Source organism: Macaca mulatta, chromosome 4 (assembly GCF_049350105.2).
Source record: "Macaca mulatta isolate MMU2019108-1 chromosome 4, T2T-MMU8v2.0, whole genome shotgun sequence".
Classification (NCBI taxonomy): Eukaryota; Metazoa; Chordata; class Mammalia; order Primates; family Cercopithecidae; genus Macaca; species Macaca mulatta.
In genome coordinates this window covers 112296176-112323476 of record NC_133409.1, presented here as the reverse complement: position 1 = coordinate 112323476, position 27301 = coordinate 112296176, and the positions used below count along the sequence as shown (strand labels likewise).

The 27301-nt window shown below is 46.7% G+C and overlaps 2 protein-coding genes across 2 annotated transcripts; one reads left to right on the top strand and one right to left on the bottom strand.

Annotated features, from left to right (window-relative positions):
- Positions 1-5497: 5497 nt before the first annotated feature.
- On the top strand, positions 5498-6579 carry KHDC3L (KH domain containing 3 like, subcortical maternal complex member). Its single transcript, XM_001112378.5, has 3 exons — positions 5498-5666; positions 5853-6032; positions 6308-6579. The coding sequence occupies exons 1-3, from the start codon at positions 5498-5500 to the stop codon at positions 6577-6579; spliced, it is 621 nt and encodes a 206-aa protein (XP_001112378.3).
- A 4120-nt stretch (positions 6580-10699) lies between these two features.
- Positions 10700-12094, bottom strand: OOEP (oocyte expressed protein). Its single transcript, XM_001109346.5, has 3 exons — positions 11774-12094; positions 11376-11555; positions 10700-11011 (listed from the first exon to the last, which is right to left on the bottom strand). The coding sequence occupies exons 1-3, from the start codon at positions 11961-11963 to the stop codon at positions 10932-10934; spliced, it is 450 nt and encodes a 149-aa protein (XP_001109346.1). The 5' UTR covers positions 11964-12094; the 3' UTR covers positions 10700-10931.
- Between the last annotated feature and the right edge of the window lie 15207 nt (positions 12095-27301).

The window sequence follows — 27301 nt, the reverse complement described above, 5'->3', positions numbered from 1 at the left end:
CGCGCGCCACCACGCCCGGCTAATTTTTTTGTATTTTTAGTAGAGACGAGCTTCCACCGTGTTGCCCAGGCTGGTCTCGAACTCCTGAGCACAGGCAATCTGTCCGCCTCAGCCTCCCAAAGTGCTAGGATTACAGGCGTGAGCCACTACGCCCGGCCTCTCTTCACTTTGTACACCTCAGTACTATGAGATTTTTTAAACTGTGATTACTTTTATTTTTTTTTTTTTTTTTTTTTTTTTTTTTTTTTGAGACGGAGTCTCGCTCTGCCGTTCAGGCTGGAGTGCAGTGGCCGGATCTCAGCTCACTGCAAGCTCCGCCTCCCGGGTTGACGCCATTCTCCTGCCTCAGCCTCCCGAGTAGCTGGGACTACAGGCGCCCGCCACCACGCCCGGCTAGTTTTTTGTATTTTTTAGTAGAGATGGGGTTTCACCTTGTTAGTCAGGATGGTCTCGATCTCCTGACCTCGTGATCCGCCCGTCTCGGCCTCCCAAAGTGCTGGGATTACAGGCTTGAGCCACCGCGCCCGGCCAAACTGTGATTACTTTTATACATTTACTTTGCATTCAGGCAAGGACTCCAGGATCCTGATCACCTCCCGTAAGAGCCGGAGGGTGGGGAGGCCGGCATGGCCAACAGCACTAGGGGTCCTGGCGGGCGGTCTGAACTAGGCGTGCGGTCTGGAGGCCCCTCGGCTCCTGCGTCCTTCTGCGCTCTTAGGCGGCCTAGCCGGCCACAGGGCCCGGAGTGCAGGGCGTATGGGAGGGACTCTGTCCAGCTAGGGGGCGCTTCCACCCCACCCAGCGCAGCCTGGGTGCAGCCCGAGGTCCCAGCTGGGGAGGGGTCGGGGGACCTTGGCTGACTGGGTCCTGTCACGCCCCCTTCCAGCTCCACAGACAGTGGCTTTTTCCTTCTTAGGAAATCTGTAAAGTACAGAGAATCCTTCCAGGGCAAGAGCTTAGTCTATATTGGAAGAGCCTAGTAACGAGAAGAACTCTTGCCAAGGAAAATGGGATTGAGAAATGCTGCATGTGGGAAACTTGAGCCTGTCCTTGCATTTATCCCATGTGATCCTGGATAAAACCCACTCTCCCTCCTCCACAGCATGTTGAATGTGTCCTCTTCCTCTCCATTTGGGTTCCACTTGGTCCTTAGGAATGCCTGCCTTGCCCTCTGTCAACTTCGATCTGAGCTCGATTTCTGTTGTTTAAAATGGCGGTTTCTCCAATACACCTCAACATCTTGCAAAGGGGGATTTTTTGCTAGGATACTGAAGGCCAGAATTTCAGTGCAGGTTTGAACCAACAGTTGGAAAGTTAAACTTTGAAGACTTGAGTTATTTCAACAAATTATTTGGAGAAAAAGTTTTATTTATTTATTTATTTATTTATTTATTTATTTTTGAGACAATGTCTCACTCTGTTGTCCAGGTTGAGTACAGTGTGGTGATCTCAGCTCACTGCAGCTTTGGCCTCCCTGGTTCAAGCGATCCTCCCACCTCAGTCTTCCAAGTAGCTGAGACCACAGGCACGCGCCACCATGCATGACTAATTTTTTAGTTTTTATAGAGATGGGGCTTTCCCTATGCTGCCCAGGTTGGTCTAGAACTCCTAGCCTCAAGCAATCCTCCAGCCTCGGCCTCCCAAAGTGCTGGGATTACAGGTGTGAGCCACCATACCCGGCCCTGGAGAAAATTTTTATAACCGAATGTTAAAGGTCACTTCTGCTGTAGGTCTGGGTTGCAGCAAGTGTCGTAGAGAACATCTGGCCATTGCATGGGCTCTGCTTGCCACCCATCCCTACTTGCATTTCTCAATAATGATTTTTTAGAAAGGAGGAACACTTACAAGCATATGCATTGGTTTTACCCAAAATTAATGTCAATGTTTATCACATTATAATGTTAGCAACAAGGCTGGTGAGTATATAGGTTGGTTCGACCTCAATGGGATGCCATTTGGCAATACCTTATCAATTGGAAATTTACAGATCCTTTGACTCAGCAATTCTCCATTTGAAATTTAATCCTATAGTTATACTCCCCGTTGTAAGAAATGACATGTAGGGTACTGATTCCAATAGCAGTACTGGCACAAGTAAAGATAGCATGCAAGATAAATATTCCTGAAGATCGGGAAAAAATACATACTAAAGAAATAAGGCTGGTTTCTGTGGCTCATGCCTGTAATCCCAACACTTTGGGAGGCTGAGGTGGGAGAATCGCTTGAGCCCAGGAGTTTGAGACCAGCCTGGGCATACAGTGGCCATGTTGCAGGCACTGAGACATAGTAAAGCCTGTCTCTATTAAAAATACAAAAATTAGCTGGGCATGGTGGCAGGTGCCTGTAATCCCAGCTACTCAGGAGGTTGAGGCACGAGAATCACTTGAACCCAGGAGGTAGAGGTTGCAGTGAGCCGAGATCGCACCACCGTACTCCAGCCTGTCGACAGAGCAAGACTCCATCTCAAAACAAACAAACAAACAAACAAATAAACCAAAAAACAAAAAACAAAGACTAGCCTGTCCTAAAAAAAAAATTAAAATGAATTAGTTGTGGTGGCACATGCCGGTGATCTTAGCTACTTAGGAAGCTGAGGTGGGAGGATCACTTGAGCCCAGAAGTTGGAGGCTGTGGTGAACTATGATGGGTTACTGCATTCTAGCCTGGGTGACAGAGTGAGACGCTGTCTCATAAAAAATAAATAAATAAATAAATCCATTATTAATATCTAGAAAAACAAAACTTTGTCAAGGAAAGAAATCATAGTAAAGTATATACAGCTATGAATAGTTTACAAAGTCCTAATAGTGCAAACATTGAATATTGATTTAACAAAATCATATCTCTGTTTTAAGAGGATCTAGGTCTGATGCATGTAGTTAAGTCCCAGCTTACTTGGGTTGGAAGAGGGTGAAAGACAGTGGTAGATATATAAATCCTAGCCTCCCAAAGTGCTAGGATTACAGGCGTGAACCACCATGCCCTGTCATTTTTTTTGTTTTTTGTTTTTTTGTTTGTTTGTTTTTGTTTTTGTTTTGGGGGGGTTTGTTTGTTTTTTGAGAGGGAGTCTCGCCCTGTCGCCCAGGATGGAGTGCAATGGTACGATCTTGGCTCACCGCAACCTCCGCCTCCCGGGTTCAAGCGATCCTCCTGCCTCAGCCTCGCGAGTAGCTGGAATTACAGGCCCCTGCCATCATGCCTGGCTAATTTTTGTATTTTTAGTAGAGATGGGGTTTCACCATGTTGGCCAGGCTAGTCTTGAACTCCTGGCCTCAGGTGATGTGCCCGCCTTGGCCTCCCAAATTGCTGGGATTACATGCGTAAGCCACTACACCCGGCTTGTTTTTTGACTTTTTAATAAAAGCCATTGTGACTGGTGTATGATGGTATATCGGTGTGATTTTAATTTGCATTCCTCTTCTGATTAGTGATACTGAGCATTTTTCATGTGTTTGTTGGCTGCCTGTATTTCTTCTTTGGAGAAACATCTCTTCATGTTCCTTGTCCAGTTTTGTTTGTTTGTTTCTTTGTTTTGTGGAGACAGAGTCTCACTCTATCCCGCAGACTGGAATACAGGCTCATTGCAACCTCTGCCTCCCACGTTCAAGCGATTCTCATGCCTCAGCTTTAGGAGTAGCTGGGATTACTGGCGCCAGTCAGCACGCCTGGCTAATTTTTGTATTTTTAGTAGAGACAGGATTTCGCCATGTTGGCCAGGCTGCTCTAGAACAGCTGGCGTGAGCCACCGCATCCGGCTTTGCCCAGTTTTTAATGGGGTTGTTTTTTCTTGTTGTTTTGCAAAGTACTTTAATTGTCTCAATTAGCAAGTAAGAATTTCCCAACTACTAAATCATTCCTATATATTAAATATATTCGACCGCCTGGGCGCGGCCTGAATATATACATTTGGTCTATTAATGTGGCAAACCTGAAGTTCTCTTTAGTGTTTCAATACTGAATAAAAATAAATTATAAATTATTATTTATCTTATAGCAACACAGTTAAAAGTTATTATTTTCACACTTTTTTTTTTGTTTTGTTTTAGTAGAGGTGGAGTTTCACCGTGTTAGCCAGGATGGTCTCGATCTCCTGACCTCATGATCCACCCGCCTCAGCCTCCCAAGGTGCTAGGATTACAGGCGTGAGCCGCCGCACCTGGCTCAGTTATTATTATTTTTTGAGACAGGGTCTCACTCTGTCACCCCGCGGGGAGTGCAGAGGCACCATCACTGCTTACTGTAGCCTCAGCCTCTCTGGGATCAGGTGATTGTCCCACCTCAGCCTTCCCAGTAGCTGGGACTACAGGGGTGTGCAACTTCGCCCAGCTAATTTTTGTATTTTTTTTGTAGCGATAGGGTTTTATCATTTTGCCCAGGCCAGAAGGATTGCTTGAGACCAGCTTGGGCAACATAATGAACCCTTGTCAGAAAGGGAAGGGGAAAAGAAAGGAAAGGAAAAGGGAAAGGAGAAAGGAAAGGAAGGATGAGACAAATATAATTGTGTTATTTAGAGAACAGAGGCATCACTGGGCATGGTGTCAGAGGCTTGTAGTCCCTGCTACTGGGGCAGCTGAAGAGGGAGGATCTCTTGAGCCCAGGAGTTGGAGGCTGCAGTGAGCTATAATCACACTACTGCCCTCTAGCCTGGGTGACAGAGATCCTGTCTCCAATTTAAAAAATTAAAAATAAAAAAGAACAGAGATGTCAAAAATTTTCAAGGAATCTCCTCTGGTGTCCAAACCACGAGAACCATCTGTGGTTAGGTGTGTTCATTGCTGCATTAATTAAAAGCGCTTTATAGTCCCACCACTGGGGAGGCTAAAGAGGGAGGATTTTTTTCAGCCCTGGAGTTCGAAGCCAACCTGGGCAACATAGCCAGACCCCATAACTTTTTTTCTATCCCCCCCTTTTTTTTTACTACGCAAATCTCACTACACAGACCCTATAGCAAAACAAAACAAAACAAAAAGGCGGGCGCTTATTCTGCTCTGTACTCAGCTGTCTCAGGCAAGTGACAGAATAATCTGAAAACCTGGTGCCAGAGGGAGAAAACGTAGTGGCCAGGGATCAGAAGCGAGTGAGGGACGTATGAAGTATTCATTCTGCAAGTATCAGTTCCTTCCTCTGGGAGAGATACTGGGCTTGTCCACGCCTTCCTGAGTCCATGGTTAAGACTCCCGCTGGGCACCAGCGGATTCCTGGTGCCCAGAGCCCGGTTCCTCCTCCCGGGTGCGCTGGGGAAAGGGCTGCTCCTGACAGAAGAGACACTGAGAGCAACGCAGGAACCGGTGCACTTGCGCTGCCTCGGAAAAAGCCGGGGCTCCTGGAGGCGGAGGCGAGGCCTGGGACCCAATGAGAAGGGCGCGGTTGGAGAGGAGGGGCTGGCCAAAAGCACTTTAAATAAGGCCCAGGCGAAACCGCAGTTCTAGTCGCCTAGCTCCAGCTTGGCCTTTGGGTTTGCTGTGGTGGTCTTGTCTCCTGCAGGACCGGGCGCAGCATGGACACTCCCAGGCGGTTTCCGACGCTCGTGCAACTGATGCAGCCAAAAGCAATGCCAGTCGAGGTGCTTGGTCACCTTCCTAAGCGGTTCTCCTGGTTCCACTCTGAGTTCCTGAAGAATCCGAAGGTAGTTCGCCTTGAGGTTTGGCTGGTGGAAAAGATCTTCGGTGAGTGGAGCAAGGAGGGGCAGCCCCTATGCGGCTTCTTTCTGCCGCCCACACCCACATCCCACTGCGTTCCAGGGCAAGCCTCCCCAGTAGCCAATGCCCTCTGGCTGTCTCCTCCTTCCACTTTCCCCTCCCAAGACCCCCGGGAGCCACCCAACCCTCACAGCCTCTCTACTACCCGCGCAGGCAGGGACCGAGAACGCATCCCGCACGTCCAGGGTATGTCCCAAATCTTGATTCATGTGAATCGGTTGGACCCTAACGGCGAGGCTGAGATCTTGGTATTTGGGAGGCCTTCTTACCAGGAGGACACAATCAAGATGATCATGAACTTGGCTGACTATCACCGACAGCTCCAGGCGAAAGGTACGGGGCTGGGAATGGGGCTACCTGGAGCAAACCCTGGCTCCGTAGGAGTGATCCTGGGGTTTCCTGGCTGCTGGGGCTGCAGTCTCGCCCTCCCAGTCTGCCCCCGGTTAGTGGGTGGGAGACGGGGCGGTTGCCATGGATCCAGAAGGCCAAAGTGAACCCGCGTTCTGGGATTCCTGGTTCCTACTCCCGCAGGCCGCTTGGGTGACTGTCCTTTTTTGGAGAGGATATAGGGACACAGCTGTGGCCTCCGCACACTGCTCTTCTTTCAGGCTCAGGAAAGGCCCTCGCCCAGGATGTCGCCACTAAGAAGGCCGAGATCCAGCTGTCTTCAACAGAAGTCCGGGAGGCCGGGACCCAGCGTTCGGTGGAGGTCCGGGAGGTCGGGACACAGGGTTCTCCGGTGGAGGTGCGGGAGACCGGGACCCAGCAGTCTCTCGAGGCTGCCAACCAGTCCGGGACCCAGCGATCCCCCGAAGCTGCCAGCAAGGCAGTGACCCAGCGGTTTCGCGAGGATACCCGGGCCCCAGTTACCAGATTATGAAGGCATCTCGGGCCCTGGAGCCAGAGCCAGTCAGGGGTTAAAGTGAAAGCCCGTACTTCGCCCAGAAGCTGCGGTTGGGAGGAGGATGATGTGGATTTTTTGTTTTACCCCTTCTGTTGAATGGTTGCAAACACAAACGAGTTCTAATAAAAAATTGCAAACTAGAAGCCGCCCCCTACTTCAGCCCCTGAAGCTGGGGTAAGGGTGGATGATGTGGATTGGTTTTTTTTACCCCTTCTGTTGAATGGCTGCAAACACAAACTTGAGTTCTAATAAATAATTGCAAAGTGGAAGCCCCCCGCTACTTTAGTCCAGGAAGCCGGGGTGGCGGGGGAGGTTGACGTGGATTGTTTTTGTTTTACACCTTCTGTTGAGTGGTTGTCAACACAAACTTGAGTTCTGATAAACAATTGCATTTCCCTGACGTCTGTATTTTGGAAGGTAGAGGGGAGGGAAAGGCGTATTCCTCCAACAGCCCAGTTCTGCCCTGCGCCGCTCTTTACCTCGAGACAGGTGGGGCTTCTGGCTCCCAGCCGCCCGGGGTCGCAATCTTCCCTGGCTGTGGTCCGCTGTGCCCCTTGTACTCCTTAACTGCGCGCATCTGGCTTTAACAGGTGAGAAGCTTCTCTGGCCCACTAGGAAACCTCTCCAAGCCCGCTGTGGTTCTACTCAAGGTGACTTGGGATGAGAAAACCGGGTCGCTTGCGGGCCAGCTGGATTTGGAAGGCCCTGCGTGTATGGCGACGCTGCCACAGAACACTTTCCCCGCTGGGGAAAATTACCTCGGGGAAGGGGGAAACGAAGAGAGCCGAGCTGCACTCTCCGGCTGCACTGTTGCCGTCTTCAGGTCTTGCTTGGGTCACCCACCTTCCAGGAAGGTCTTGGACACCAGCAAGATACAGGCACCGGCTACTCTTTCCTCAGTTACTGCGGCAGCGAGGAGCCTGAGCAGAGAACACTTTGGCTTCCCGGGTCACAGCTCTGGTCAGGGCACTGGGATGCAGGTCCCTGAGCCTGCGAATTAATCTAGAAGAATGCAAGCCAACAGCTGGGTGCTAGGATTAAACAATAGCATGCAGTAATTCTGTAATTAGGATTTAATTAGGATTTTTTTTTTTAACCAAGAATCACTGATAATTTTCATTTTATTTTGGAGATGGAGTCTCGCTCTGTCCCCCAGGCTGGAGTGCAGTGGCCCCATCTCACCTCAACACAACCTCTGCCTCCCGGTTTCAAACAATTCTCCTGCCTCAGCCTCCCCAGTTGCTGGGACTACAGGCCCGCGCCACCACGCCCAGCTAATTTTTGCGTTTTGGGTACAGAAGGGGCTTCACCATGTTGGCCAGACTGGTCTGACCTCAGGTTATCCGCCCGCCGCCTGGGCCTCCCAAAGTGCTGGGATTACAGGTGTGAGCCACCACGCCCAGCCAATCACTAGTAATTTTTAAAAGTTCAAAGCTAACTTTAAATATCAGGGGAATGTCTATCACAAACTTTTTGTCACCACTAATTATCACTCGAGTTTAAAATAATCATGTACCTTACAATAAGGGAATTACAACATAAAGCTGAATTTACAAAAACTTATTAGCAACTTTTAACTGGTAATCATTTTATTAAAATAGTTGACTAATTTTAGAAGAACTTTAGAACATTTTAAATTCAAAATCAACACAAAATCAGTTTCAGATGAGGATACATCACAGAACTAAAACTCAATGTGTATGTTGTTTTTCTCTGTGTAATACCCACCTTACCAGAATGTTGGATTCTCTCCTTTACAAGCTGTTTTCATTGTCCTTGACCAAATTCAGTGTTAACCAATCTATGTTCATGTGTAACTTTTCTACTTTTTCTGCTGTCTACCTCCTATTTTAATTAAGTAGCTTTGTAGACTGTTTTAACATTTAAGAGGGCAAGTCTACTTTTTTTTTTTTTTTTGAGACAGAGTCTCGCTCTGTCACCTAGGCTGAAATGCAATGGCATTCCACTGCAATCTTCACCTCCGGGGTCTAAGCAATTTTACTGCCTCAGCCTCCCAAGCAGCTGGAATTACAGGCGCCCACCACCACGCCTGGCTGATTTTTGTATTTTTAGTAGAGACGGGGTTTCACCATGTTGGCCAGGCTGGTCTTGAACTCCTGACCTCAGGTGATCCACCTGCCTCAGCCTCCCAAAGTGCTGGGAATACAGGCCTGAGCCACCGTGTCTGGCCCTCACAACCTTTTCAACTCATCCAAAACATCTATGAACATCTTTCCTGGAACTGACACTTTAAGTTTCACCTATTCATATGGCTGCTTCTTTCTCTAAACACCCAATAAATGGAAACTCTATATCATGCTGGAATTATAGATGTCATCAAGCCAAGCCAGCTGCTTGGCGTGGAGGAACAGGAGAGGTTGCCACACTGGAGGCTGAGGCAGGAGAATTGCTTGAACCTGGGAGATGGAGGTTGCAGTGAGCCGAGATTGTGACACTGCACTCCAGCCTGGGCGACAATGTGAGACTCCATCTCAAAAAGTAAAATAAAATACAATAAAAATAAATAAATAAAAATAAAAACCCCACCAGGGCCAGGTGCAGTGGCTCATGCCTCTAATCCCAGCACTTTCGGAGGCCAAGGTGGGAGAATCACCTGAGGTCAGGAGTTTGAGACTACCCTTGCCAACATGGTGAAACCCCGTCTCTACTAAAAATACGAAAATTAGCTAGGTGTGGTGGCACATGCCAGTAATCCCAGCTACTTGGGAGGCTGAGCCAGAAGAATTGCTTAAATCAGGGAGGCAGAGGTTGTAGTGAGCTGAGATCACACCACTGCACTCCAGCCTGGATGACAGAGCAAGACTCCATCTCTAAATAAATAAATAAACAAACATACATTAAAAATCACACCAGGAAAAACTTGAAAGAATTAATCAAATTTCTATGGGAGAAAATTAGGAGCTCTTAAACTTAAGAGGGTGGGGATATGGGAGAACACATAGGAAACAGTAATTGATTTAACTACATAAAATAAAAATCTTTCACATGCAAAGAAAAAATGTAAGAGGGTGGAAAATGCTGGTAATAACAGACCATTGTTACAAAAGCTTATAGAGATAAATAAAAATCCTTATCTTCACCAGTTGAAAGAAGTCAAGAAAGGAATTAATACAGAAAAATGTAAAACTGAAACAAAGAAAACATTCAACATCACCTCTAATAAAAAATGTACAATTAAAGAGACTTGAGTTTAAAACGCTTGCAAAAGGCTAGAACACTTTATTGCCAAGGAATGCATAAATTCCATGAGTCTCAAACCAATCCTAATTGTGCTTGAAGCCACAGGGCTTTTGACACCTTTCACCCCAAAAATTCTACTTCCAGAAAGTGGGGCAGCAAGGATAGAAGCTGTTTTGCAGAGATTGGTAATCTCAGTACAACACGTAATGGAAAAACAATCTTGCCCATGCTGGACACCTGTGCAGCCTCGCCTTGCAGAAAAAGGGAGACAGCCGGCTCCAAGGCAGGGCGCCATCCACAAGCCAAGGTGCCAGGGATCCCTTTTCTTCCCTGGTGAATCGCAAAGCTACCATTAATGAATGCTGACCGCCCAGGCCTGCTTGTTGGAATGTCATCCTGTGCCAGACGGACACCCGACTCCAGGAAAACGCACAGCTGGTGCTCTTTGGAGGGTCAATTACCAGCTGCAAAGTGAGAGCCTCAGATAAGCTGCTTTGGTAGTACCTGTGAGCTCATCAGAAATGCAAATTACAAGCCCCACCCCAACAGTACTGAATCAGAATTCTCTGGAGAATGAGCCTAGGAAATTGTGTTTTAACAAGCTCCCAAGGTGATTTTTTACAAGCTTTAAAGTTTGAGAGCCAATTATGTAAAAACAAAACAGATCACCATTTGTGAGGTTATCTGCCCCTGCATATCTGCCCCCTGTGGGTGAGGGCCTCATTCTGACCATAAAATCATAGAAGGATTAGGAGTTTCAAAATGATGGGAATTCAGGAAGAAAAAAACAAAACAAAAAAACAAAACAAAAACAAAAAAACAAAAACAAAAACCTACAAAACTACAACCTGCCAGCCTTCTGCCCACCCTTCATATCAAAACATAAGAGTCAATCTTTTATAAATTTGCTTTATTATAAGTGTGTGAAGATCTTAATGCCATTGGCAAAATAGCCATTTCTTTATTAGAATAGTTCAAGCTCACTCTTGCAACAAAATAAACCACATTCCATCAAGACACAGGAAAAAGGAATGCAGGGATTTAGGAATGCTATACTTGCTTCTCTTCAACTTTAGCAGAAAAAGTTGGAAAGTTCTTAAGATGTTCCCGACAGTAACTATGTTGTCTTAAGCAACAGGATCCTGGGGAGAGTGGGGGTCTGATGCATGGGCCTTCAAGTTCTTCTCAAGGTGTTTCATCTTCTCAGCTGGAAGAGAAGCAGTTGATGCTAACCATGGACAGGGAAAACGGTTCGCTGTTTCGAACTACTCCGTGATTGGGAGTTGGGGAGGAGAGAAAGACCTGCGGTGGAGGCTCCGAATCTGGGATCTGCGATAGCGTCGTAACCCAGCTGAGGCTGACTTGGGCAGTGATGGGCCTGAATGTATCAGATCTCCGCTGACTTTCCCAAGGTCCTACCCCGGGATCCCCTCCCAACAAACTTCGTGCAGCCCCTGGAGTCTGGAAACCAAGAAATTCTGAGAAGGTTAAGGGAGGATGGAAGGAAACCGAGCAAGGCCAGTACAGTCACTCGTGGCTTCCTCCACATGCAGGTTCTCAAAGACCCTCACCTCGGGCACGATGTTCTCGGTGAAACGATGCCAGGCACAGGAGCATGCTCTTCACCCGATTCTGTACACTGGGCCGTCCAAAAACGGTGATTTCGACTAGGTTCCCAGAGTCCACTATGTCCACTGTCATCAGGGCCTGGCTCGTCCATTCCATTTCTGGAATCATGGCTCGGTCCGGGCCTAAACAAGTAAGGAAAGACTCTGAGGGGCCGCACGGTGGCAAGTTACAAGCTGAATTTTAAGGGAACGTTGGCCAGGGAAGGGAAGAGCTGGAAGGTGGGCAATCACTGCAACACTTTTGGCTTGCGAATCTGGGAAAGAAGCCGTAGAGAGCTGCCCTGCCGAGTTTCTCTCAGACTGGAGGTGGACAGCCCACTAGCACACCTGGGGTCGCTCACCAAAGAGCTCGTCTGCCAGCCATGCCTCCAGGTAGAACACCAAAGGGTCTCCCAGTTCCTGCACCGGAAACCACCAAGGCCGGATGCGAATCTGCGGCGGCGGAAGTGGTAACATACGCAGCTGCTCCAGGGAGTCGGCCGGGGTCTGTTTGCCCCGCTGGGACTCAGCAGCACCAGCGTCATCGACCATACTGGGACCAGCAGCCGCGGAGCGCGCTCGAGGTGGCTTTCGCAGGACCTCCTCCAGACCCAGGCGCGAAGCTCGGACTCTCTTTTACCATATTCCACCCGCTCCGCCCCTTCCGGCGGCGCCTAGCACCGCGTCGGGGTGAGCTGGTGCAATCGACGCCCTGGCCTAGCGGCACATCGGGCACTTCCTGTGCTGCCTCAGTCGCCGGGATTGCCTCTTTGACTTTGAACTAGTATTCATCTGGCCTCCTGTTGGGTCTCCAACGCTCTCCTTCGTCATCTTTGCCTCGTAAGATATACTTAGCCTGAAAGACTTCTGCCCACCTTATAGCTGATTAACACTGTGAGTTTGAATTGACGACTCTGCTGACTGGGAATCGCCTTTGCTGGATAGGTTAAGGTTTCATCGTTACCTCCCAGAGATAGGTAGATTGGACCCAGGGCAGGCTTGTTGAATGTGTCGGTTTTCTCTCTTCTGCCCCATGCTGTTATCTTCTGACTCTCCGGATGGTTACCATTTTTAAATCATTCAAGCAAGTGTATCATGTTTTAAACAAAACGTCGGAGGTGGTCTTATAGAACATGTAGCAAGTTAGACAATTTTCCTTTATTTCCAGTATCCTAAGACAACCAGTATCAATGAATTTTTTCCCAGTGTTCGTAATTTTAATTAAAAATTTGAATAATGAAAGGTTTCGCCGGGCATGGTGGCTCACGCCTGTAATCCCAGCACTTTGGGAGGCCGAGGCGGGCGGATCACGAGGTCAGGAGATCGAGACCATCCTGGCGAACACGGTGAAACCCTGTCTCTACTAAAAATACAAAAAAATTAGCCGGGCGTGGTGGTGGGCGTCTGTAGTCCCAGCTTCTAGGGAGGCTGAGGCAGGAGAATGGCATAAACCCGGGAGGCGGCGGAGCTAGCAGTGAGCGGAGATCGCGCCACTGCACTCCAGCCTGGGCAACAGAGCAAGACTCCGTCTCAAAAAAAAAAAAAAAAAAAAAAAAAAGGTTTCACACATCCAAAAAAGTAATATAGCACAGCCCTGTACCTTCCCCCAGTTTAACAGATATTGACATTTCCCCACATTTGCCTCACTTCTCTGTTTTTAAAATAGATATTACTCAAGCATCTTTCCTTTCCCTCTCCAGAGGAAATTATCTTGAAGCTAGTGTGTATATATCATCCCCATGCATGCCTTTACACATTTTCTACTATATTTCTAGAAATATTGTTTTGTAGTTGTTTCAGAATAGATAGTATCTGCTGAAAATACTATTTTGTTCTTACGATTAACTATGTGTTTGTTTTAAAACTATTTTCTATTTTTCTGAGATAGGTCTCAGTCTGTTGCCTGGGCTGGAATGCAGTGGCACGATCTCGGTTCACTGAAGCCTCGACCTCCCAGGCCTAAGTGACCCTCCTGTCTCAGCCTCCTGAGTAGCTGAGACCACAGGTGCCTGCCACCACACCCAGCTATTTTCCAGCTCTTCTGTTGTTGTTGTCTGTCTGTTTGTAGAGACAGGGTCCCACTATGTTGCCAGGCTGGTTTTGAACTCCTAGGCTCAAGCAGTCCTCTCTCACTTTGGCCTCCCAAAGTGCTGGGATTACAGGTGTGAGCCACCACAGCCAGCCTAGAAGAAAAAACTCAAAATAGTGGAAAGCATGTTCCAGATTCCACATGATCATCTAGGACTGTGTGGAGGCTCCAGTTTTCTGCCCCTGAGCCCACCCCCTCTCACCCTCAATGGTTGCTGAGAAAACCTGACTATCAGATGTGTAGGGCATACTTACAGGAAAACTAGATTTAGCTATGGCTGTGATGCAATGAACATTTAAAACCTTAACCTGGCCAGGCAAGGTGACTCACGCCTATAATCCCAGCACTTTGGGAGGCCAAGGCAGGAGGATCACTTGAGGTCAGGAGTTTGAGACCAGCCTGACCAACATGGAGAAAACCCATCTCTACTAAAAATACAAAAATTAGATGGGTGTGGGCCAGACACAGTGGCTCACGCCTGTAATCCCAGCACTTTGGGAGACTGAGGCGGGTGGATCACCTGAGGTCAGGAGTTCGAGACCAGCCTGACCAACATGGAGAAACCTAGTCTCTACTAAAAATACAAAAAATTAACCGGGCATAGTGGCGCATGCCTATAATCCTAGCTACTCGGGAGGCTGGGGCAGGAGAATCGCTTGAACCCAGGAGGCGGAGGTTGTGGTGAGCCGAGATCACACCATTGCACTCCAGCCTGGGCAACAACAGCAAAACTCCATCTCAGAAAAAAAAAAAAAGCCGGGTGTGTGGTGGTTACCTGCAATCCCAGCTACTCGAGAGGCTGAGGCAGGAGAATTGCTTGAACCCCAGAGGCAGAGGTTGCAGTGAGCCAAGATGGCACCACTACACTCCAGCCTGGACGACAGAGTGAGAGTCCATCTCAAAAAAAACACAAAAAACAAAAACAGAAAAACACCTTAACCTAATCAAGGTCAGATATTGTGGCTCACGCCTGTAATCCCAGCACTTTATGAGGCAGAGGCCAGCAGATCGCTTGAGCCAAGGGGTTTGAGGATGCAGTGAGCCATGATCACACCACTGTACTCCTGCTTGGGTGACACAGCGAGACTCCAAAAATAAATCTAAAAAAATTTAAAACCTCAATCTAATCATGAGATGCACTTACACTGCTGTAGATAAAGAATATTTTACCCAGCATGTATAGAATTTTAACGGCTTCTTCAGGGGGACTGTGGTGATCTGAGCCACACAATAAGTTAACTTCTCTCAAATTCCATTTCCTGGTGTGAAAAAGCTAGTATCCCATTATCTTGTGGGGATCTTCTGCCACAAAGAAGATCCCAGCTTTGGGGAAACCGATAAGCCTTTGCACCTGAGCCTGCCAAAATGAGAGGGCTATTGCGCAAGGAAACCTTTTGGGAACTCAGATGGTCATGTGGGCCTCCTTGGAAGCCTGGGGACAAGTGGGCAGTTTTCCCGAGTGCATAGAAGCCAACACCAGAGACTGAGGTGGAGAGATGCACTGAGTCAACCTGGCCGGGTTAATAGAACACTTCTCCCACCATCTGCGTTAGCGTCTCGGGGTGCCAGGGATCCTGCAGTGGGCCTGATGCCAGCCCGAGATCAAAATGGGAAAGCAGCCAGAGCAAATTGATGTTCCCTAGAGCTCTTACGGTCTGGAAGATTCTTTCTCACTTTCTCTCTCTTTTTCTTTCCTTCTCTTCTTTTGTTTTCTTTTTTGAGATAGGGTCTCACTCTGTTACCCAGGCTGGAGTGCAGTGGCACGATCTCAGCTCACTGAGTAGCTGGGGCAGGTGCATGCCATCACACTCATTGTAGAGACAGAGGTCTCCCTATGTTGCCCAGGCTGGTCTCAAACTCCTGGGCTCAAGCAGTTCTCCTGCCTTGGCCTCCCAAAATGTTAGATTATAGGCATGAGCCACTGCAGCTGGCTAGGGCCAGAATATTTTAAGTATGCAATTATTTATTTATTTATTTATTTATTTAGAGACAGAGTTTTGCTCTTGTTGCTCAGGCTGGAGTACAATGGCGAATCTCAGCTCACTGCAACCTCCGCCTCCTGGGTTCAAGTGATTCTCCTGCCTAGGCCTCCCAAGTAGCTGGGATTATAGGCATGCACCACCACGCCCGGCTAATTTTGTATTTTTAGTAGAGGTGGAGTTCCACCATGTTGTCCAGGCTGGTCTCGAACTCCTGACCTCAGGTGATCTACCCACTTCAGCCTCCCAAAGTGTTGAGATTACAGCCTTGAGCCACTGCGCCTTGCTGAAAATATATTTTTAAAATATATTTTAAAAATATATATACATGCCTCTAATCCCATCACTTTGGGAGGCTGAGGCAGGAGGATCACTTGAGCTTAGGAGTTTGAGACCACCCTGGGCAAAATAGAGAGAACCTGTCTCTACAAAAAATAAAATAATTAGCTGGTTTTGGTGACATGCGCCTGTAGTCCCAGCTACTTGGGAGGCTGAGGAAGGATAGCCTGAGTGCACAAGGTTGATGCTGCAGTGAGCTATGATTGCACTCTAGTGTGAGTGACAGAGCAAGACCCCATCTCTAAAAAAATAAAATAAAAATAACGTACAATTTTATGTATTTTTTTAATGGAGGAAAAGGGGCTCCACTAAAAGTACCTGGAGTCTACGAAAGTCATAATGCCTGGCTGCCTTCATCCAGTGATGTGGAACCCCAGAGGCCCCTGTATGACTAGGCCCTTTCCAGGACCCACTCCCATGTGTTGCCCAGCCCTCCACTTCTGTGGTACAGAGCCAATCAGATCTACAGGACCAAAACTTGAAGCCAACCCCAATCCTACCAGCAACAAAAGATGATGGGTGCAGAGATGGTAAAAAAGACTCAGATTCCAGGCCTGCCCCCAGCCCTGAAATTGTAGTCAAACACATAATTCTCCTTTCACCTTACCTTTTCTGTATATTTGCCTGTGTGATCATAGTCTGGAATTTTTTGGTTTTGTTTTTTGAGATGTGGTTTCACCATATTGTCCAGGCTGGTCTAGAACTCCTGGGCTCAAGCAACCCTCCTGCCTTGGTCTCCCAAAGTGCTGGGATTACAACATGAGCTGTGCCCAGCCTAGTCTGGAGTTTTTACTGGAACTGTTAAAATATGTCTCCTAATCTTTGTTTTAATTTATTGATGGGGGAAGGGAGACTAATCTCATACTTGACTCTTTATTTATTTATTTATTTATTTATTTATTTATTTATTTATTTTGAGACGGAGTCTTGCTCTGTTGCCCAGGCTGGAGCGCAGTGGCCGGATCTCAGCTTACTGCAAGCTCCGCCTCCCAAGTTTACGCCATTCTCCTGCCGCAGCCTCCTGAGTAGCTGGGATTACAGGTTTCTGCCATCCATGCCCGGCTAATTTTTGTACTTTTAGTAGAGGTGGGGTTTCACCATGTTGGCCAGGCTGGTCTTGAACTCCTGACCTCAGGTGATCCACCCGCTTCAGCCTCCCAAAGTGCTGGGATTACAGGCATGAGCCACTGCACCCAGCCAACTCTTCTTTTAAAAAACAGACTTTCCGCCGGGCGCGGTGGCTCAAGCCTGTAATCCCAGCACTTTGGGAGGCTGAGACGGGCGGATCACGAGGTCAGGAGATCGAGACCATCCTGGCTAACACGGTGAAACCCCGTCTCTACTAAAAAAAAAAAAATACAAAAAACTAGCCGGGCGCGGTGGCGGGCGCCTGTAGTCCCAACTACTCGGGAGGCTGAGGCAGGAGAATGGCGTGAACCCGGGAGGCGGAGCTTGCAGTGAGCTGAGATCCGGCCACTGCACTCCAGTCTGGGCGGCAGAGCGAGACTCCGTCTCAAAAAAAAAAAAAAAAAAAAAAGACTTTCCTTGCTGACATACTTGAGTAGCTTTGGTCGTATTTAAGGTGAAGCTGAGCTTTCTAAGCATTTCTAGAATCCCCTCCAAGCCACCTCTTTACAAAGAGAACTACCTTTTCCCAGCTAAGAGAAGAGAAAGTAAAAATTAGATTAGTGAGCCTAGAGGGATGGCTCAGGCGTGTAATCCCAATACTATGGGAGGTGGGAGGACTGCCTGAGGCCAGGAGTTGTAGACCAGCCTGGGCAGCATAAGGAGGCCCTGTCTCTACAAAAAAATTAAAAATTAATCCAGTGTGGTGTCTCATGCCTTGTAGTCCCAACTACTCTGGGAGCTGCAGGCAGAAGGATCCCTTTAGTCCAGGAGTTAGAGGCTGCAATGAGCTATGATGGCACCATTGTACTCCAGCCTGGACTCTCTCTTTTTTTATATATATATATATAAAACATATATATACTTATATATAATATGTATAATTTATACATTCTTATATATAGTATATATTTATATAAAATTAAATTTTATATTATATAACTATATCCATGAGAGAAAAGATAAATCTGCCATCATTTATAGCAGGTTGAGACAGACACAGATAAAACCAGCTACAAAATTAAGTTTCTCCCAAAGACATGCTGCAGCTGTAAATTGTCATAGTGATCTCTCCCCTTTTATTTATTTATTTATTTTTTTGAGATGGAGTCTCACTCTGTTGCCTGGGCTGGAGTGCAGTGGCACGATCTCGGCTCACTGCAACCTCTGCCTCCCGGGTTCAACTGATTCTCCTGCCTCAGCCTCCAGAGTAGCTAGGATTACAGGCACCTGCCACCATGGCCAGGTGAATTTTTGTAGAGACGGGGTTTTACCATGTTGGCCAGGCTGGTCTCGAACTCCTGACCTTAAGTAATCCACCCACCTCAGCCTCTCAAAGTGTTGTGATTACAGGTGTGAGCCACCACAAGGCGGCTGATCTCCCATTTTTGAATGACTATTATGTTCTTACTCAATGAGGAACAGTATTCTCTAAAATTACAGACTATCAGAAAAGGTACTATTTAAATGTGTATATCAGTAACAATGAAACATCCATTCTTGCCTGGAGGATCTAAGTCACTTTATTTTTTAATTTTGTTTTTCTTTTTTTGTTTGTTTTCCTAAGTCACTCTGATACAGAGAAACAGCCTTAATTTACAACTCAGTCGCAGCTGTTTTGGACAAGGGGTTTTTTCGAATACAACATTCCACATCTATCTCAATTAAGGACCCTGGGTTCACTTCACTGTCAAGATCTGATGTTGATCCTTATACATACAGCCCAAAGAAACATGATTTTAATTAATTAATTAATTAATTTTTTTATTTGAGACAGAGTCTGTCACTCAGGCTGGAGTACAATGGTGAGATCTCAGCTTACTGCAACCTCCACCTCCCGAGTTCAAGCAATTCTCCTGCCTTAGCCTCCAGAGTAGCTGGGATTTCAGGCACCCACCACCAAGCCTGGCTGGTTTTTGTATTTATTTATTTATTTTATTTTTTTATTTATTTTGAGACAGAGTCTCACTCTGTCATCCAGGTTGGAGTGCAGTGGCGCGATCTTGGCTCACCGCAACCTCTGGTTCCCAGGTTCAGGTGATTCTCCTGCCTCAGCCTCCCAAGTAGCTGGGATTACAGGCATCTGCTACCATGCCCGGCTAATTTTTGTATTTTAGTAGAGAAGAGGTTTCACCGTGTTGGCCAGGCTGGTCTCGAACTCCTGACCTCAGGTGATCCACCTGCCTTGGCCTCCCAAAGTGCTGGGATTACAGGCGTGAGCCACTGCACCCAGCCCATGATTTTATTTAGTTTATTTCTCTCTTCCCCAAAATTGTAAAAAACTTTATTGTTGGTGAGATGCCCTATGGTTCTTTGGCTACATCCTTATATAATTGTGTTTTACCATTAGAATTCCATTTTCTTTCATTCTGCCATTGTCAGTTAACACAATTAGCCAGACATATGTAGTCCTATTACTATGGGAGAGAGAAACTGACTACAATCTTAAGCCAGCCTTGGTGTAAACTTTAAAGGAACATCCAAGGAAGTTTCTAGAGCTGTTCTATTTGCTGAAAATATAATCCTGTGAAAGCTATAAAGATGAGACAGAAACTGGAGCCAAAACCTCAAGACCCCTTTTAAATGTAGGCAGCATGTTTTGCTTCAGCTGAGACAGAACTATAGGGCTCTGCTCACAAAGCAATAGGGGTGATTAGTTTCTGGGAGGGCTTTATTATCTGCCTCAGGAGTAAACAACCTGCTCATGCATGCAGTAGAGTCACCACACCTCGAACTTTCTCAAGTTCTTGAGAATATACCATTTCTACTTTTTGAGTGAACTGTGCTATGCAATTTCCTCTCTACTCAAATGTTTCTCTGATATCACCCAATATGTGATAGGTATTTGTGGCCTCAAAATTAACTCATGTCAGTGAGTTTGGTGGGTTTGGTTTTGAACATACTGTAAAAAGTCAGCAGGCCGGGCGCGGTGGCTCAAGCCTGTAATCCCAGCACTTTGGGAGGCCGAGATGGGCAGATCACGAGGTCAGGAGATTGAGACCATCCTGGCTGACATGGTGAAACCCCGTCTCTACTAAAAAATACAAAAAACTAGCCGGGCGAGGTGGCGGGCGCCTGTAGTCCCAGATACTCGGGAGGCTGAGGCAGGAGAATGGCGTAAACCCGGGAGGCGGAGCTTGCAGTGAGCTGAGATCTGGCCACTGCACTCCAGCCTGGGCGACAGACCGAGACTCTGTCTCAAAAAAAAAAAAAAAAAAAGTCAGAAATATTTTTTTTAATTTATTTATTTATATTTACATTCATTCATTCATTCATTCATTCATTCATTGACAGAGTCTTAACTCTGTTACCTAGATGAGAGTGCAGTGGCATTATCACAGCTCACTGTAACCTGTACCTTCTGGGCTCAAGCAATTCTCCTGCCTCAGTCTCCTGAGGAGCTGGGACTACAGGTAAGTACAACCACACCTAGCTAATATTTTTTAAAATTATGTTTTGTAGAAACGAGTTCTTGCTGTGTTGCCAAGGTTGGTCTTGAACCCTTGGCTGCAAATGAGCCTTCTACCTTGGCCTTCCTGAAGTGCTAGGATTATGGGTGTCAGCCACCCACCATCACACCTATGACCAATAGCTGTACCAGGCAGCTTTCAAGTTAAAAACCTGAGTTTTAACCAAGTAACCCCGTTTGATTTATGCCAAAGGCTCCAGCCTGCATATATTATTGTTACAAATTCTTCTTCTTCCTTTTTTTTTGAGATAGTATCTCACTCTGACATCCAGACTGGAGTGCAGTGGTGTGATCTTGGCTCACTACAACCTCTACTTCCAGGGTTCAAGTGATCTTCCCACCTTAGCCTTTAGAGTAGCTGGGATGACAGGTGCGTGCCACCATGCCCAGCTAATGTTTTTGTATTTTGTTGTAGAGATAGGGTTTCTCCATGTTGGCCAGCCTGGTCTTGAACTCCTGAGCTCAAGCAATCCACCCACCTCAGCCTCCCAAAATGCTGGGATTATAGGCCTGAGCCATGGGGCCCAGCTACAAACTCTGAAGATCATCTGAGCCAGAAGTTCTCAAATGTTTGGGTCCCACTTCTCTTAAAAATTATTGAGGCTGCACATGGTGGCTCATGCCTGATCATGCCACTGTACTCCAGCCGAGGTGACAGAATGAAACTCTGACTCCAAAAAAAAAATCTATATATATATATATTGAGTACTGGCAGGGCGTGGTGGCTCAGGCCTGTAATCCCAGCACTTTGGGTGGCCAAGGCAGGTGGATCCCTTGAGGTCAGGAGTTTAAGACCAGCCTGGCCAACATGGTGAAACCCCATCTCTACTAAAAAATCCAAAAATTAGCCGGGCATAGTGACATGTGCCTGTGGTCCCAGCTACTTGGGAGGCTGAGGTAGGAGAATCGCTTGAGCCCAGGAGGTGGAGGTTACAGTGGGCCGAGATCTCACCACTGCACTCCAGCCAGCCTGGGCAACAGAGCCATACCCTGTCTCAAAAAAAAAAAAAAAAAAATTATTGAGTACTCTAAAGAGCTTTTAAGTTATAGATACTGATATTTACTATATTAGAAATTAAAACTGAGAAACCTAATTCAATGACTATAACTCATGTTAACATAGATAACCTTTTAATTAAAAATGATTATGATTATGATTTTTTGAGACAGGGTTTCTCTCTGTCACCCAGGCTGGAGTGCAGTGGCACGATCTCGGCTCACTGCAACCTCTACCTCCCAGGTTCAAGCAATTATCCTGCCTTAGCCTCCTGAGTAGCTGGGACTACAGGCATGCGCTACCACGTCCGGCTAATTTTTATGTTTTTATAGAGACAGGGTTTCACCATGTTGCCCAGGCTGGTCTTGAACTCCTGGGCTCAAGCAATCCTCCCACCTCAGCCTTCCAAAGTGCTAGGATTATAGGCGTGAGCCACCATGCCTGGCCTGAAAAATAATTTGTTTCTCAAAACAAAAAATTCTGTGGCCTAGCCGGACATGGTGGCTCACGCCTGTAATCCCAGCACTTTGGAGGCCAAGGTGGGTGGATCACTTGAGGTCAGAAGTTTGAGATCAACCTGGCCAACATGGTGAAACCCCATCTCTACTAAAAATACAAAGTTAGGCCGGGCGCGGTGGCTCACGCCTGTAATCCCAGCACTTTGGGAGGCCGAGGCGGGTGGATCACCTGAGGTCAGGAGTTCGAGACCAGCCTGGCTAACATGGTGAAACCCTGTCTCTACTAAAAATACATAAAATTAGCTGGGCGTGGTGGTGGGCTCCTGTAATCCCAGCTACTTGGGAGGCTGAGGCAGGAGAATTGCTTGGACCTGGGAGGTGGAGGTTGCAGTGAGCCGAGATCACGCCACTGTACTCCAGCCTGGGTGACAAAGTGAGACTCCATCTCAAAAAAAAAAAAAAAAAAATACAAAGTTAGCCAGACGTGGTAGTGTGCACCTGTAATCCCAGTTACTCAGGAGGCTGAGGCAGGAGAACTGCTTGATCCCACGAGGTGGAGGTTGCAGTGAGTCGAGATTGTGCCACTGCACTCCATTCTGGGCAACAGAGTGAGACTCTATCTCAAAAAAAAAAAGAAAAAAAAAAGAAAGAAAAGAAAAGTGGCCTTATTTTACATGTTTGTAAATCTGTTTAATGTCTGGCCTAATAGAAAACAGCTGGTTTCTCATATCTTTTTTTGTTTTTTAATGGTTTTTAAAAATTGAGACGGGGTTTTGCTATGTTGCCCAACCTGGTATTAAACTCCAGAGCTTGAGCTCAAGCAGCTGCCCACTTCCAACTCCGAAAGTGCTGGGATTACAGGCATCAGCCACCATGCCCAGCCTCATATCCTACTCCAGATTAAATCTGTTGCAATATGTTGTTTTGATTGAAGAAAATCCAGCCTGACACAGATATTTAGATAATTGTGGACACTACTCTTTCTACTATACCAACACTCAGCAAATGGTAGCTTCTTACACTTTGAACGGCTTTTTTATTCATGCATGATTTTATAACATCACTCATTAGTTATTAGGAAAATACCAGTTTATTGAAATATTTAATTTTCAAAATATTGATTCATTTCATTACACAATATAATAAAAAAATCACATTGATTAGTACCACCACCAATGTCATCAGAAAAATGTAATAATTTGGAAGGTGTCAAGACAGTGGTGATACAAGTTTCCCAAATTATTTTTTATTTTATTTTTTTTTTTGAGACGGAGTCTCGCTCTGTCGCCCAGACTGGAGTGCAGTGGCCGGATCTCAGCTCACTGCAAGCTCCACCTCCCGGGTTTACGCTATTCTCCTGCCTCAGCCTCCCGAGTAGCTGGGACTACAGGCGCCAGCCACCTCGCCTGGCTAGTTTTTTGTATTTTTTAGTAGAGACGGGGTTTCACCGTGTTAGCCAGGATGGTCTCGATCTCCTGACCTCGTGATCCGCCCGTCTCGGCCTCCCAAAGTGCTGGGATTACAGGCTTGAGCCACCGCGCCCGGCCCTTTTTTTTTTTTTTTTTTTTTTTGAGACAGGGTCTCGTTCTGTTGCCCAGGCTGGAATGTGGTGGTGCAGTCCCCACTCACTGCAACCTCTACCTCCTGGGCTTAAGTGATTCTCTCATCTCAGCCTCCTGAGTAGCTGGGACCACAGGTATGCACCACCATGCCTGGCTTTTTTTGTTTTCTTTTGAGACAGAGTTTCACTCTAGTTGCCCAGGCTGGAGTGCAATGCCGCGATCTCGGCTCACCGCAACCTCTACCTCCTGGGTTCAAGCCATTCTCCTGCCTCAGCCTCCTGAGTAGCTGGGAATACAGGCATGTGCCATCACGCCCTGCCAATTCTGTATTTTTAGTAGAGACAGGGTTTCTCCATGTTGGTCAAGCTGGTCTCAAACTCCTGACCTCAGGTGATCTGCCCGCCGTGGCTTCCCAAAGTGCTGGGATTACAGGCGTGAGCCACCGTGCCCAGTCAGCTATTTTTTTTTTTTTTAAGACAGGGTCTTGCCCTGTCGCCCAGGCTGGAGTGCAGTGACACAATCTCGGCTCACTGTCATCTCCACCTCCTAGGTTCAAAGGATTCTCTCACCTCAGTCTCCTGAGTAGTTGGAACTACAGGTGCATGCCATCACGCCCAGCTAATTTTTGTTTTTTGTGGGTTTTTGTTGAGACGGAGTTTTGCTCTTTTTGCCCAGGATGGAGTATAATGGTGTGATCTGGGCTCACTGCAACCTCTGCCTCTTGGGTTCAAGTGATTCTCCTGCCTCAGCCTCCCCAGTAGCTGGGATTACAGGCATATGCCACCATGCCCAGCTAATTTTTATATTTTTAGTAGAGATGGGGTTTCACCGTGTTAACCAGGATGGTCTCCATCTCCTGACCTCATGATTCACCTGCCTCATCCTCCCAAATTGCTGGGATTAGAGGCATGAGCCACCGCACCAGGCCTGTATTTTTTGGTAGAGATGGTTTCACCATTTTGGCCAGGTTGGTCTCAAACTCCTAACCTCAAGGGATCTGCCTGCCTTGGCCTCCCAAAGTGCTGGGATTACAGGTGTGAGCCACCACGCCTGGCCTAATTTTTGTTATTTTTTTTTTTTTTTTTTTTTTTTTTTGAGACGGAGTCTCGCTCTGTAGCCCAGGCTGGAGTGCAGTGGCCGGATCTCAGCTCACTGCAAGCTCCGCCTCCCGGGTTCATGCCATTCTCCGGCCTCAGCCTCCCGAGTAGCTGGGACTACAGGCACCCGCCACCTCGCCCGGCTAGTTTTTTTGTATTTCTTAGTAGAGACGGGGTTTCACCGTGTTATCCAGGATGGTCTCGATCTCCTGACCTCGTGATCCGCCCGTCTCGGCCTCCCAAAGTGCTGGGATTACAGGCTTGAGCCACCGCGCCCGGTCTATTTTTGTTATTTTTTGTAGAGACGGGGTTTTGCCATGTTGGCCAGGCTGTTCTGGAATGCCTGAGCTCTAGCAATCGCCCTTCCCTGTCTCCCAAAGTCCTAGGATTATAGGCATGAGCCACTGCACCCAGCCTTAATAACACTTTATTTGTAGAAAGTGTATAGTTTGCCAACAGCCCCAGTGTAAAACAAAACTCTCTACTGCTACTGCTGCTGCTGGTGGTGGTGGTAGCAGGTTTAAGTTGATATAATTTGGAGACCATATCTACTAGGATTGGACATACCACCTTCTGATTCAGTACTTTTACTCCTAAATAAATGCCCAGGCTGAGCACGGTGGCTCATGCCTGTAATCTCAGCAATTTGGGAGGCCAAGGCTGGTGGATCGCATGAGTGCAGGCATTCAAGACCAGCCTGGGCAACATGGTGAAACCCTGTCTCTACTAAAAAAATACAAAAAAACATTTAGCAGATTGCTTAAATCTGTAGGTCAAAGGTTCAGTGAGCCCTGATGGTGTCACTGCACTCCAGCCTGAGTGAGAGAGTAAAACCCTGTCTCAAACAAGCAAACCCAAACAACACATATCCAACAGAAATGCACTAATAACACTGCTAATGAGTGTTCATAGCAGTGTTATTTAACATGGAAATAAACAGAAGTGACCAAATGTCTATAATAGAATGGATAAATTGTGGCAGATCCATACAATTAAATGTTATATACCATTGAAAATTAATAAACTACTCCCAACATGAGTGAGCTAAAAGACACTGTAGGATTCCATTTATATGAAGTTCAGAAAGCAAGTTTGATCTGGGTGGTTGTTACATCACTATTACTTTGAAATTTTCTTGAGCTTCACACTTATGATTGATATAGTTTTTAGTAAGCAGATTAAACTTTGAGTTGTTTTTTGTTTTTAAAGAGGACTTTAGAGATCTAGACACCAAATACAATTAGTCTCAACAGATTGTGAGATTGTGATTTATCTACACATGAGAAACCATATGGTATAGAGGCTAGAGAAGATGAAGTAAGTTGAGTAACATTTGGATGTTGATTAATATAATCAAGACCAGGTGCGGTGGCTCATGCTTGTAATCCCAGCACTTTGGGAGGTTTAGGCAGGTGGATCACCTGGGGTTAGGAGTTCGAGACCAGCCTGGCCAACATGGTTAAACCCTATCTCTACTAAAAATTAAAAAAAAAAAAAAAAAAATTTTAGCTAGGCATGGTGGAGAGCGCCTGTAATCCCAGCTCCTTTGGAGACCAAGGCAGGAGAATCACTTGAACCCAGGAGGTGGAGGTTGCAGTGGGCCAAGATTGCAACATTGCACTCCAACCTGGACAACAAGAGTGAAATTCCATTTCAAAAAAGAAAAAAAAAAAAAAGAATAAACAAAACAAAAAAGTGTTAAAAAAAAAAAAAAAATGGAGTAAGTTCCAGAACATAAAAATAGTAGTGAATGAGAAGGGAGGTGGATAGGCCCAAGTTCACTCACAAGATTTAGAATTCAGGCTACTTGGATTTCAGGCTGAGTCTTTGAGGTATGCCTTCAGGCACCAGAAAGCTTTACTCCGAATACCTAGAGTAGCCTGGAGGAAGAGCTGAAGGCCAAGACCAAGATGTTGGCAAATCTCAAAATTGAAAGCTAGTTGAAGGTGTTTTAGGTGGGGAAGGAAAAGTCGAGAAAGTTAGTCCTCACTTTGCCAAAAACTGCAGTGTTCCAGTATAGCAGGAACAGACATTACTTTGCAGAGGACTAAAGGTAAGCATGGGCTGAGGAATTCAGGATGGCCAGTATACTCTTCTTGGTAGCCTGAATGTCCAGGGAAAGAGGTGGGCTGGCATGGGGGGACAATTAATATAAAAAACCAGGCCGGGCACGGTGGCTCACACCTATAATCCCAGCACTTTGGAAGGCCGTGGTGGGTGGATCATTTGAAGTCAGGAGTTCGAGACCAGCCTGGCCGACGTGGCGAAACCCATGTCTACTGAAAAGGCAAAAATTAGCCGAGTGTGGTGGTGCCGTGCCTGTAATCCCAGCTACTTGGGAAGCTGAGGCAGGAGAATCACTTGAACCTGGGAGGCAGAGGTTGCAGTGAACCGAGATTGCGCCACAGTATTCCAGCCTGGGTGATAGAGTGAGACTCCGTCTCAAAAACAAAACAAAACAAACAAAAAACAAAGGATTGTAACTTTGGGTTTTTGTTTTTGTTTTTCTTTTTGGTTTGTTTTATTTTTGAGATAGGGATTTGCTCTGTCACTCAGGCTGCAGTGCAGTGGTGTGATCATGGCTCACTGCAGCCTTAACCTCCCCACCTCAAGTGATCCCCCCACCTCAACCTCCCTAGTACCTGCGACCACAGGCATGCACTACCACACCTGGCTAATTTCTTTTTTTTTTTTTTTTTGAGCTAGAGTCTCGCTCTGTTGCCCAGGCTGGAATGTAGTGGCGTGATCTCAGCTCACCAAAACCTCTGCCTCCCG

Excerpts from the sequence above, each read along its gene's own strand:
- KHDC3L (XM_001112378.5), top strand. The coding sequence starts at position 5,498 with ATGGACACTCCCAGGCGGTTTCCGACGCTCGTGCAACTGATGCAGCCA. Across the intron at positions 5,667-5,852 it reads GCTGGTGGAAAAGATCTTCG|GCAGGGACCGAGAACGCATC; the intron begins GTGAGTGGAGCA and ends CTACCCGCGCAG. Across the intron at positions 6,033-6,307 it reads CCGACAGCTCCAGGCGAAAG|GCTCAGGAAAGGCCCTCGCC; the intron begins GTACGGGGCTGG and ends CTCTTCTTTCAG.
- OOEP (XM_001109346.5), bottom strand. The coding sequence starts at position 11,963 with ATGGTCGATGACGCTGGTGCTGCTGAGTCCCAGCGGGGCAAACAGACC. Across the intron at positions 11,556-11,773 it reads GCTGGCAGACGAGCTCTTTG|GCCCGGACCGAGCCATGATT; the intron begins GTGAGCGACCCC and ends TTACTTGTTTAG. Across the intron at positions 11,012-11,375 it reads CCGAGAACATCGTGCCCGAG|CTGAGAAGATGAAACACCTT; the intron begins GTGAGGGTCTTT and ends CTTCTCTTCCAG.